Source organism: Lepisosteus oculatus, chromosome 3 (assembly GCF_040954835.1).
Source record: "Lepisosteus oculatus isolate fLepOcu1 chromosome 3, fLepOcu1.hap2, whole genome shotgun sequence".
NCBI classification, from domain to species: domain Eukaryota; kingdom Metazoa; phylum Chordata; class Actinopteri; order Semionotiformes; family Lepisosteidae; genus Lepisosteus; species Lepisosteus oculatus.
The window spans coordinates 913,271-926,136 of record NC_090698.1 but is presented as its reverse complement, the minus strand read 5'-3'; the positions used below and the strand labels follow the sequence as shown (position 1 = coordinate 926,136).

The following is a 12,866-nucleotide window of genomic DNA, read 5'->3' as shown; positions in this document are numbered from 1 at the left end:
TTTTTCATTTATTAATAGATTTCTTCTAAATTTCTCTATTTTTTCTGAATTTTATTCGCCATTGAAATGTGCTGCCTGCGCCCTGCCACAGTCCTGTCATCAGAGGTCTAGAAGGATCCTATCTGGACAGCAGGGCAGCAGGTGCATCATGATGGGCTGACTGCTGGACGTCTGGGCGCCCAGGGATCAGGCGTCTGTCCTATCCTGATGCAGATCCGTGTCGGGTGGTGAGCAGGGAGAGGCAGGATGGGGATCAAATATCCAGAAGGCTCTGGTGGGACAGGTAAAGCTTGTCCCTGCCATGTGCAGGCAGAATCAGTGTAAAAATATCGGTGTGAACATGTCCTGAGCAGAGGCACACAGGGACAGTTCCCAGGGTAGTGCCTTCGTTCTGGTGGTTCATGGCCCTGGCTGTCCATATCTTCTGCCGGCCCGCAGCTAGGAGAGGCCCCAGGGATCGGGGGGCAGCTCGGGGGCTGGGGGGCTTGGGCTGGACAGTCCTCCTGCAGGAGGTGACCATTCTGGGGTTCTAAGCAAACTGAGGCCCTTACTGACGTCACCCGCGCCCAGGCATCGAGACATTAATCCAGCAGCCTGCTTTCAGGAATCAAAAAGATCAGGGCAGAAAGGCAGGGATGTGTTCTCTGGAAACAAGGATGTCTTTTTCTTGATCGGGAGGCATTCTTTTCCAAGAATGTTTGGGAGTGTTTTGAAGAGTAAACTGAAGGTCATGAAGCTGCTCTAGGCCACAGCTGTTTAACTCAATTCCAGATCCTTCCACAAATTCAATGTTATAAAAACATATCGGACCTGACGGAAGCAAGGTGTTTTCACAGCACAGCAAAGAGCAGAGGAGGATCAGGGGAGAATCGATTTTCAGGATTTCGAGAATCCAGAAACACACAGAACAACTGCATATATGGCAACTCATCTGTAAAGGTCAGCCTAGTTTTTTTTCAGGACTTTTTTAGGCTTGAAAGTTTTCCTTCTGAGGATTAAATTGTGGTTTTCCAACAGCTGGTTATTTGCCATTTGGAGAATTGCCATACGTACTTGCTTGTGTTGCTTTGCCATTGTGACCACTGAGCTTTCTCACAGCAGGCAGTGAAAGCCGTCCTCTGCTCACTGCAGAGCGGCGCAGTCGGGCAGCGTTAGGGGTCCTCCTGTGCCCTATATCTCGGACACCAGTCCTCCCTTCTCCCTCTGACACAGCTGGGCTTCGGTGCTGATGGAAACGTCCCAGCAGAGTTAACCCTGCTCCAGTGGCTGAGAACTGCAGTGGAGTCCTGTGCATTTGTTAGGGGGCCAGCAATGAAGTCATAGTTATTGAGCATTTGAGTTACAGTTTGTATTCAGATTAATATTTTTGGCAGGAATTTTGACATGCATATAAAATCCCAAACCCCAGACAAACACTCATGAAATGTGGCAGGAGAGCAGGATTGCGTGGGAAGCTGTCAGAGTGAAGGTCACAGCGGCAGGTCACATGGTTTTGCCATCGTACTGCCTTTTTCACAGAATGTGAGGAACTCTCAAAGTTGTTGTTCTCTGAATCCATGCCTAGCAGAAGTTGGAAACATAGTGGACCTTGTTATTCCATGTTTGTGATATAAATTATGATATTATTCCATGTTTGTGATGATTGGTCATGTGCTTTAATCTTGGACTTGATAAAACAATTGAACTTTTCTTCTTCTATGAAACTGTGAGGTCAAATGAAGGAATACCTGGGATACAAGATGCAGGTCGTTTTGACTGACAAGATTGCTAATGCCACGATGTTGCCTTAAGAAACCAACACAGGTCAATCAGATCAAGGTATGGGAAATGTGCACCTATTGCATCAAATCTTGGGGATACAGTGCACCAGATTTAAGATGGCGAGTCACATGATTTTTTTCTCTTGCTGTCTATGATCTAATTCCCTCCGTCATTCTCCATTCTGCCTCTGTCCTCTGCTGTGCTATTCAGAGAGGCATTAACACAGCCCTGTGGGCAGAACAGCAGCGCTGGCACTGGTGATACTGGTAATACTACATGCACACCACCTCCATTAAATACCAGCCCATTGGCCATTAATTTCCCTAAATGTACCAATCGTGATCAAGAATAATATTCACTTGTACAGACTAAGCTACACAGCAGCCACATCACAAAATAAAACTTTAGTGTTTTTAAAAATGCACGTGATCTGCTGCTGTGTTCAGACTCAAAGAAGCCTTAGGTCCTTGGCAACACATAATAGTCACAGTTTTATTTATTGTTGTGTGTTAATCATCACTTAAGCTCTGTTCTTCCAGGATCTTCTCCCTCTCCTATTATATTCAAATAACTCTTTGTAAACACAACACAGCATGTTACATCACTGTAGTTGTTGCAGTACTTGGTATACCTCTTGGACTTGAAATTAGACAATATAGTCTTTTTTTGTGACTTAATAGCTTTTTGAAAAGGTTTTGCATAGGTAGTGAGCTTACACGTTAACCTTTTAGACTGAAGTAGCGTGAAGAGTCTAGACTTCCCAGCACACAACATTGAGTGCGTTTCAACCTGAAGGCAGCAGCCCTGCAGACTGCAGACAGGCCACACAACAGACAAGGCACTGACACCCCAGACACCAGCTACTGTTAGGAAGGGAGCCAATATCTAGATCACAGGCAGAGGTGCGATGTGGGAGAACTGAAAGCTGGCACTATTTTAACAAGGGAACAGTACTGTGCCACTTGAATTCCAGTCTGGATATTGTCCCCTCCCAGCTGCTGTTCTTTTCTCTGAGTTGTCATGCTTTTACAACAGCCACCACTGGCATTACCACTACTTAAACTGTCACCAGGCAATTAACCCCTTTCTCTGCCAGGTCTTGGGACCCCACTGCAGGGAGAGGTTGTATCCCTGCAGTGCTTGGTATGTAGCTCTCTGGAGCCATGGATGTGCCCTCCCACAGTCTGTCCGAGCAGAAGATTTCATTATGAAGTTACATGAGCCAGGAGTGCAACTGCTTTTAATGAAACTGATATTTGTGTGTGGTGTGTCTGAACTGTTCTCTCATTTAAACCATTTGAAAATGTAGCCATGCAGGATGCAATTTCGCTTTTGCTCAAGTTCAGTAAAGTGTTTCCTCCTAGCACAAAAAAAAATCAATAACATTCTCCTTCCACGGGACTTAATTTTTTGAGAGAGACAAAACAAAAACACTTTTAGATCAACAGTGCTCAAGAGCGTAAAGCTGGGAGAGAGCTGGAGTGTGTAGGAAAGGAAGAGGAAACATATCTGGAATCCCACATGTTAGAATAATTATTATTGCTGAGCCACACAAACCCAGGAAAAGCCAAAACAACAGACAGGTCACGACCCTTGAACACTGATGTTAGAGCCTTTGCATTACTAAGATGAATAAGAATGCTCTTGAAGGTCATACCTTGCAGATCAGACAGAAGATTATGAACATCCAATTTGTAGGTGACACAGAAGCATGTTTTGCATGTAAAAGTTAAGAATGAACTGATTTCAGATAAAATACAGCTTCTGTTTAAGTAACAATTTCCTTCATTTATACTGCAGACATGTGGGTGCAGTGAAGAGCAGAGATGATCTCAGGCTCCAGGGTGGCCGTGCTGCAGGCAAGTACCCTAATAGATACTGCCGGGCACCGTAATTCACAGAGTAATTCTGCAATTTTCCCATTGTGAAATCATCGGCTGATGGATTTCTATAATTAGATCCTAATTAGAACAGTAGTACTGAGTCTTGTACATCTTATAATGCAAATTATGTTCATAGCTGGCAGTAAAGTGATTGAATTGCTCTGAGCCAGGTTGAGCCAGGCTCTTCCAGATGCCAGCGGCATGGTCCTCTTTAGTTCTTCTCTTCACTCTTTGCTGCGGACAGGCGAAGTCTACCTGGCGTTAAATACAGGTGCCAGACTGTCTGTTTCACCAGTGACTACCCTTCTTGTTTGATATTGGCAACCTTAAGCACTAGTGGGTGTTTTGTCACCCCACTGAGAGGCTCCCATACCTCCAGGGTGTGCATGAGGTCTCCCGATGGGGCACCCCAGTTTGCTAGAGCCTAGTCCTGTCAGAATGCGCATCACCACTCCCGTGTCTTAGCAGCCCTGTCAGATCGGCACCATTATTGATCCCTCCTCTGTCATTAGCTGGACAAATAGATTTGACTTTAAGAGAAATCAATTTTTTCCATTGCCTAATAATTAAGCACAGGCCTCACTGATAAAGGGCCTGGCTGTTTGCACTGGCGCAGTGAAAGTTAATGCAAAGAGGTATTGAGGAAAAAGAAGGAAAAAAAAGGTTGTTTATTTTAGCCTTGTGACGTTTCAGCAGCCAATTTCCCAGCAGCCAGAATTGGCTTGAAAACCGGTTGGGATGTTGGCTGTGGGCGTGGTTTGCACCACATCCGGGGTAAACATGTGTTTCTGACCCCCAGCGTTTACAGCGCGATCATTAATAATGTCATGTCGGAGACCATGGGGAACGGAGAGCAGTAAAGAGCAGTATAGAAATCCACCAGAAACTGAAGCTTCTGTGAGAATTTGCCATGGTAAATTTATGGTGCTGAGTAGTGTAGAAGAGCAGTTAGCGCTGTGAACTTTAGGCCAGCTGGTGCTGGGTGCAAGTGGAAGGCTGCTGTCGTACCCTCGTCTGGGCTCTGCGCTCAGGCTGACTCCCGTGACATGACCGGAATAAAAACTGGTTCCTATTTTCGCAAGATGCTCATGATTTTACCAAGCTCGTGGAGCACGTTTACTTTCACTTCATCATGGGCTCCCACTGTTTGAACTCTACTTCAGCACACCTCACTGGCCTTACTCTACTTTTACCACATTACACTCTTGAAGGGTGTGTGATCCCCAGTCAGCCATGACAGTGCACAATACAAAATAACATTCCGTTTTTTAGAAATTGTACAAACTTCCTGATGACTCTAAACTGCCAAAAGAGAGGTGTCGCAGTCAAAACAGACTCAACCCCTTGCGAATTCCAGAATGTAACAGATTTGATCCCTTTCTTCTGTCTGTTTCCCTGCCAACTGTACTTGATTCTCCCTCAAGGTTGCAACATCTTTTCAAACTAGATTTCTCTATTTAATGTTTTGTTCCATAAAACAGAAGTGAAGTGAAATCAGAGACTCTCACTGAAAGGAGCAGCACCAGGGAAGGATCTGAGGTGGCAATGTAGCCCCCAGGCAGGGGGCAGGCTGGGGCTTCACACACACCTCTGGGCAAGCCACAGAGAGGAAAGCACAGCCCACCACATCACTGTACTGTGTCAGGATGTGGTCATGAAACTTTGCCTAAATGATCCCTCAAACCTTTCAGACTGAAGGAAAGTGATTAATTCATTTCTACCCTTGGAAACCCATGATTGCGTCCGTGGAAGAGAGAGAACCTGAGCGGCCGGGTGGAAAACCCGTCCAGCAGGAAGCGTGCCGCTGGCCAGCCTGGCTTGAGCCTGACTCTGCAGAGCAGCGAGACGGACCAGAGAGACCCAGACGCAGGCAGCAGGGAGGAGCAGCAGCTGTTGCTTCCTTAGGTGCCCTAAGAGTTTGATAAGGTGTTCGATGTTTTGTAAGATCACCTGTAGGACACTGACCTTCTAAATCCAGATGGATCAATCATTTACCGCAGTATGCACTAAACTATTACTTTATGTAAAAGCCCTTTTTTCCCATGAAAAATACAATAGTTTATTTTTATTTGATCTCTAGAGTCAAAAAGTTGACCTGGCAACAGCATAGCTGTTCCTTGTTATAACAGTGAGTAAGATGTGCATGAAAACATTGGCCCTTTCCCAGAATTCCCTCTTACATTCCTTCCTTGTCTTTCCATGACTTGCAGCTCTGAGATGCACTGGACATACAGTACACTGCACGGTAGTAGAGTGCACACTGCGGATCTGTCCGTCTGATTCACTGTTGTCTGAGGGGTGGTGTTGTTTTTCCTGTTAGTGTGGCATGCCTGCTGTTTCCCCTCGAAGGTCCGATACTGTGTCTCACTAGTGGCACCGCAGGAGTGCGACTCTGTTGTCGTGTCTCAGACTTTATTCTCTCCCCTTAGCCTGTAAGTGTGACACCTCCTGGGCTCCCTTGACTAGCTTGCCAGTTCTGCACAGCTGGCATTGACGCACTTTCACCCCTGGACACCCCCTGAGTGCTGCTGAGAGCTGCCTGGACTGGAGGAGAAGCTGGGAATGTTGCTGGAAAGCTGAGCTTGAGGCCACCGCCTACAGAGCTGTGATCAGTCTTTCGCATGTAGTGGCTCTGTCTTCAGTAGAAAGGCCTGTTGTCTGCTCTCATTACAGCAAAGCCTCCACATTCACTGGACGGTTGAATTTCATCTACTGACATGTAGTCATTGCCTGTTCAACAACACCAGCCTTCTGCCACCCAGAGTTCAAATGAGACTTAAGTGGCAGAATTGATTTTTCAGCCTTTTCTATACCAACTCTTGATAAATCATTTGCCAAGTCTGAGACAAGATTGGTCGCTTTGCGAAAGGGATTAGAATGAAAGAAACAAAGCGGGCGTGATCTAAATCACCCGCCTTCAGGCCATGTTAATCAGAAGCAGTTGACATGGAGCTGGTTTGCTTCTCTATTAGTTTGAATTCCACTTCGGGAACTCCGTAGCGGACAGCAGGGTGTCGTTTTGCACGGTGCTGTGACCCCGGCAGGAATCTGTGTTTCTTTGCGCAGTCAGTGGCCACAGAGTCCGTCCCTCAGCATCACCAGCTTCTTGGGCTGCGGAGGACTGACCACAGCTCCTCCGTGTCACATCACTCGCTGCAGGACTGCTTGCTCTCGGTTTCAGCCCTGCCGTCCATAGCGCTAACAGACAACTTTACTGTATAATGCCTTGCAGGTAGAAAGCCTCTATATTTTCTTTGTTACAAAAGTAGTTATCAAGAGATTAAAATTCAATAGGTCATGCGAATCTTGCTAAATGACTCATGTTCCTGATAACGGTATTTGAACCAGTGTGGACTCTGGACTGGGAAGTATTAGGGAGGGTTGAGTATTCCCGTGTGATTTTTCAGATTAATGACACTTTTGTTTGTCTGGCCTTGGAATCTTTATAAATCACTCTGTTTTGTCCTTTGGGAATATTATTTCAGGAAAATTTACTTCAAAACCTTTTATCTTTTGAACAAAACCTGTTCTCAGATTCAGATGTTGCAGGGCGCATTTGGGGTGCAGAACATGGCTGCCTTCAGAGTTGACAAGGGTGTGGATCTGACAGACAGCCGACTCCAGACTCCTGTACAGCACTCGCTCAGAAAGACAGACGCCACAGATAGTAGCCTCTTCTAATGCACCCAGAACCAGAAGACCTCACCACTGAAGCCCTGTGTTTAAAAGGCTGTATGGGAAGGAGATAAATGTGAGCTGTATATCAGCTTGTCAGCTAGCGTTAATGTTCTCCAGCTCTAATACATTCGATTAGGTCTCCAGTCAGGCTAATGCCTTCAATACCACAGTGGGTCACAGAGTGCTGGCAGTCTGATTGTGCTTTGAGGTTGACCACTTCACCAGGTAGCTATCCAGGCTGCAGACTCTGCACACTGCTCTGGAATGCATTGAATATAAACACTGCAGCTGAGCCACAGGACCTCAGCTTTTAAATCAGCCTTGGTCTTTGCCTTTGTGTAATGGAAAACAGAAGAAATGGAAAGTAAACTTTGACATTGCACAGCACCGGAATCAAAGCCTGTCCCGTTTGGACCTTTGCCTACACATGACCGCTGATATTTGCAATATTTTCAGAAACCTCCAAGCTCTTTATACATTTTGCTTCTCTGAGGTTTGTCAGAACACTGTTTCTTGGAGGGCAGGTGTGTCTTCAGGTTGTCAAGGTCTCCTTAAAGCAGCATAAGAACGTTAGAAAGGTGACAAAGGAGGGACATTCCTTTGGCCCATCTAGCCACGTGGTAGTGAGTTTCTAATTGGTTTGATAATCTCATCTCATCTAGCCATTTCCTGGAAAAAGCCAGGATATTGACTTCAGCCACATGTATGGTATATTGTTCCATACTATTGCAACCCTTTCCATAAAGAAGTGCCTCCTGGTCTCAGTTTTAAGTGCACTTTCATACAGCTCGCACTGGTGTCCTCGGGTTCATGTTCCACTGCTTGCTCCGAAGACACCTTGTCCGTGTCTGAGGGTTGTGAATACTTGTATCAGCTCCCCTCGTAGTTTCCGTTCAAGACTACAAAGGTGCTGTTCCTTCACCCTGTCATCGCAAGTCCTGGAATGTATCTGCTCTTGTCTGGACTCATTTAGAGCAGCAACACATTTTCTACAATGTGGTGACAAGAATTGTACAAAATGTTCTAAATGTGAAGAAGCACTGAAGAGCTGGGAGAATCTTATTTTGGTCCAGTTTGTCTGGCTGATTCAACTCACTAACAGCTGAACTGGGATAAAGACCCAAAGACACACCTGCCCTCCACGACCAGGACTGGACACCCTGACGGTGAGGGGTTCACACAAGCTCCCTCAGTACCGGACTGCCCTGAGGGGTCAGATCAGGGCTTCTGCCTGTGCATTTGCAGTGCTGTGCTTGAAAAATAAGATGCAAAAGTTTTCCTCTGTCCCAGAGCTTAGTTGGGGTCTTTCCACTGTCTCTGAGCGCATCTTAACGTGGGAGAGAATGGAATTAGCACAAAAGGTCGTCCCTAAATAAGTCTTTGCTCACCACAGAGGGTAGGAGTTAGCTTTGAGAATTCAAGAAAGGAATTTCTCAAAATCAGTTTTGAAAACTTACATTAGTGGAACACTCCCAGAAGTTCCCAGATACACTGCCTTTTCATCTTTTTCTCAGTAATTCTACACACCTGTGTGAGAGTTACCCGGAGACGCAGGACAGTACAAGCGGTGTAGTGTTACTGTGCGCTGATGTGTGATGCTGGGATGCGTCGCCGCTCAGAGAGATGGGATTAATGCCAGACTGCACAGTCCTGGAGGACAGGTACACCTACTGTATACTGTAGATGTTTTTATGCAGAGTGAGTCTAATGAGGAAGCCACAACAGGACATCTTTGAGTCCGTTGTGGCGTCTGAAGCTCGGGCTGTTCTCGAGGGCTCCTGTCTGTGCCTGGGTGCGCTCTGCACAGCTGTTCTAAGCGTGAGCGGGTTTTTCCCCGAGGCTGCAGAGCAGCATGAAGTCACGCGTGACTAACTGGACGAGCCCGCGAACCTCTTCCAGGGGTGTTCCTGGCTGGCTGAGGCAGGGGTGTCTCTGAGGATGAGCTCTCCTGAGCCAACTAGGACATACTGCAGAAAAAGACTCTTGGGAAACCTCTTACACTTGGCTTTTGTGAGCAAGAATCACAGCACTGAGCCGCACAAAGTACCCTTCCTCACAGTATCGATTTCTGTTCAGCACAGAGCATGCCAGTACAGACGATGCAGAGAAATAATCCTGCTTGTTTTCCTCCGAACTACGCAGCACTGGCACTGAGTTGCCATCTCTTTCAAACAGTAGAATCATTCAGCCGATAAGAGGAGAACAATTGGAAACGGATGTAAGCTCACGCCTGTTTAACCCATTAGTAATCAGAAGCACCAGGAACCAGACAAGATAACCAGTCTGCAGGCATGTAGAACAAACTACAAACTAAATGTCACCAGACTCCCCTTCGCCTTTCAGCACAGGTGGACAAGTGACGGACAGTGACCACAGCACAGACAGTGACCACACAGACAGTGACCACAGCACAGACAGTGACCACACAGACAGTGACCGCAGCATGGACAGTGACCACACAGACAGTGACCACACAGACAGTGACCGCAGCACGGACAGTGACCAGTCAAACTGTGACCACAGCATGGACAGTGACCACACAGACAGTGACCGCAGCACGGACAGTGACCACAGCACGGACAGTGACCAGTCAGACTGTGACCACAGCACGGATAGTGACCACACGGTCAGTGACCGCAGCACGGACAGTGACCACACAGACAGTGGCCACAGCACAGACAGTGACCACACAGACAGTGACCGCAGCACAGACAGTGACCACAGTACGGACAGTGACCACAGCGAGTCCACAAAACACACGAACCCGTGCCTACTGCTTTTCTGGAAATGAACCGCGGCGCCACCAGCAGGGACTGTAAGTAAAGGAGTGACTCACGGTGAGGGGCAGCGAGCAGATGACGAATATCAGGGTCATGCAGGCCAGCAGCACCAGGTGCTCCACCTCCTCCTCCCCGTGGCCCAGCCAGCTCCTCCTCTTGCGGCCGGAGGAGACCACCGAGCCCCGGCGGAAGCGCTGGGCCCTGTACATCCGGCACAGGCTGACGATGACGGAGCCGTTGCACAGGAAGACGGCCAGCACGAGGAAGGCCATGAGCGCGGCGTAGGACAGGGAGAAGGCCAGCACCGCGCCGCCCTCCCCCTCCCTGGCTTCCATCTCGATGAAGCACCAGGTGCCGGGGCAGTACTGCTTGTGCTGGCCGTAGCCGAGGAAGGGCAGCGAGCAGAAGAGGCAGGCGAAGGCGTAGACGGCCGGCAGCAGCGCCTTGGCGAGCCCGCGGCCCACGTGCTTGGAGTAGAAGTAGGGGTGGCTGATGGCCAGGCAGCGCTCCACCGCCATGGCGAACAGGATGAGCATGGAGGCCAGGCCGAAGAAGGTCATGGCGAAGGCGAAGAGGTCGCACAGGCGGGGGCTGCCCACCAGCCCCAGGAGCGAGGCGTTGCGGGCGTACGAGACGAAGACCATGGGGCTGAGGACGCAGGTGCCCAGCAGGTCCGTGGCGGCCAGCCCGGTCACCAGGATGCAGAACACCGAGGACTTGCTCCGCTGCTCCTTCCTGTGGACGCCCAGGATGGCCAGAGCCATGACGTTGCCCCCCACGCCGGCGAGGAACATGATGGTGCTGACCGCCGGGTTCCCGTCCGCGTGGATCCTCGTGGTGTTCTCGCACGTCTCGTTCGGCAGCATGGCTCCCATCGGCTCAGGGGCCGCGAAGCGCCATCGGACCCGCCCGCACCACGGGCTGGACCTGCGCAGGGAAGCACCAGGAGATCAAGCGGGCGATCGGCGCCCCCGACCGCAGACAGAGCTGCCCGCTTCTTCCAGAGCACGGAGCTCCGCACAGCCCGACCCCGCTCACGAATCTACACTTCCTTACAGAAACCTGAATTGTCTCAAATCCTGAACTGAAAAGCCGCGCGGTGGCTGCCGGAGCTCTTACCTCGCTGACACAGAGCGGTACCGGCTCGGTTCCTCTTCCCCTCGTGTCGGGATCGTCGTGCTCTGAAGTCCCGCTCAGCCCGCTCGGGTCCGAGCTCGGGCGCGCTCCAGCGGCTCCTCAAGCGACTCCGCGCCCCGGGCGGTCCGCTTCGCTCTAAGGCAGGAGAAACTCTGTCACATTGAGCAAATAAAACAGAAGAACCGCCTGCGCAGCCCGGATGCTTCACCCCCAAAGGAAGACGCGCCGTGCGGGGACCTGGCAGGAGCAGGAGCCACCCGTGCTCGTGATCACGGCCGCCGGCGAGCTCTCCTCGGGAGCGGCCGGTCCTGCTCTGGAGCAGCTCGCGCAGGAGGGCGGTTCGCCTTTAGACATGCGCCAGGTGCTGCTCGGGATTACTCATCTTTGTGGATTCGCACACGAGGGCTGAACACTTGAAGGGAACTTTTGTCTCGATTCTGCCCCGAGCGTCTCTGAGCGCGCCGAGCGAGCGTGTTCTGCCTCGCGCCGCTGCGAAGCCGGACTGGCGCGCGGAGCGAGTCGGAAGGGACCGACGTGACCGGTGATGACAGCGCGCGCACCCCCCACTCGGAACATCCCCTCGCCCCCACGCGCGAGGAGCCCTTGCAGAGCGTGATGCCCCACGTCTTTCCAGGCGAACCCGGATCGCGATGTGCACCCGGAGCTCAGATGATGTGCAGAATTAATAGTCCCGCAGCGACTATTACAAACATTTTCCCCAGTTTTAACTATTATTTTCATGACATTTTGATTCAAACGGTAAATCTATTCTGAATCTGCTTCAATCTATTAAACTTGAAAGTTAAACCTATTCTTAATGCGCTTCTGTAATTCTCTTTTTATTATCAATAACATGAGATTCACTTGCATTACAATAAAATATTTTATTTAAAAACGGCTTATTTTACTAGTTACTGAGTGTTTAAAATAGAGACATACTGTACAGCCCAGTAACCCGTTGAAATGGCAGAATTTAAATTAAAACCTGCCACAGACTAGTGGGTTATTGTATCGTTTCTTCCTGGGGAGGATTTAGGCTAGACACCTGGTTGTACAGTATGTCAAACTTTATTGTTCGTTTTTGCGGGGGTTGTGCATGTAACGTTTTGACAGACGGTCACACCTGAGCTCGGGAAACTGGTTTCTGTGCGAGAGCCGCCGGGAGTCACGCTCACACGTGTCGTGTGCGCAGTGTATCCTCCGACCGAACAGGCTGTCGCTGCGTGCTGCTGCACGGCGGTGCTCTGTTGTCGACGGCGACAGTCCAGCAATGTTCTCGCGGACTGTGTTTCGAGTTTCAGGGCCCTGTGTCTGCGCGCCGCGGGCAGATCCGAGAAACCCGCCTTGTTAGCACGAACTCGTCATTACTGCTGTCTCCACAGCGACTGGTAACATCGTGAAGTCACGGCCCACCCTTTGTGTGCTACTGAAGTGCTTAATTTATGTATGTTTGTCGGAACATCTCACGCGAATGTTTCTAGCCTTCGGGGAAAGGGAGCGCAGGCACAGCGGCTCCGAGGCAGTGGGCAGGTCCAGTGTTCTCTGGCGGTATCGACGTCCCGGATTCCGCCGCCCGGTGAAACCGCAGATGCTCCGTGGAGCGCGCGCGGGGCTGCGGTTCGGCTGG

The 12,866-nt window shown here is 49.7% G+C and overlaps 1 protein-coding gene across 2 annotated transcripts in view; it reads right to left on the bottom strand.

Moving 5' to 3' along the window:
- Positions 1-11,909, bottom strand: part of ptgir (prostaglandin I2 receptor) — a 30,807-nt gene extending 18,898 nt beyond the window's left edge. The window contains exons 1-3 of one of the 2 annotated variants that reach the window (XM_015341072.2): positions 11,477-11,909; positions 11,222-11,374; positions 10,159-11,029 (exon numbers count right to left, since the gene is read on the bottom strand). In XM_015341072.2, coding sequence (XP_015196558.1) covers positions 10,159-10,977 — 819 coding nt within the window. In that variant the 5' untranslated portion in view covers positions 10,978-11,029; positions 11,222-11,374; positions 11,477-11,909. Of the gene's footprint in view, positions 1-10,158; positions 11,030-11,221 lie in introns of both variants that reach the window. The other variant, XM_015341071.2, reaches the window with a different exon arrangement.
- Positions 11,910-12,866: the final 957 nt, after the last annotated feature.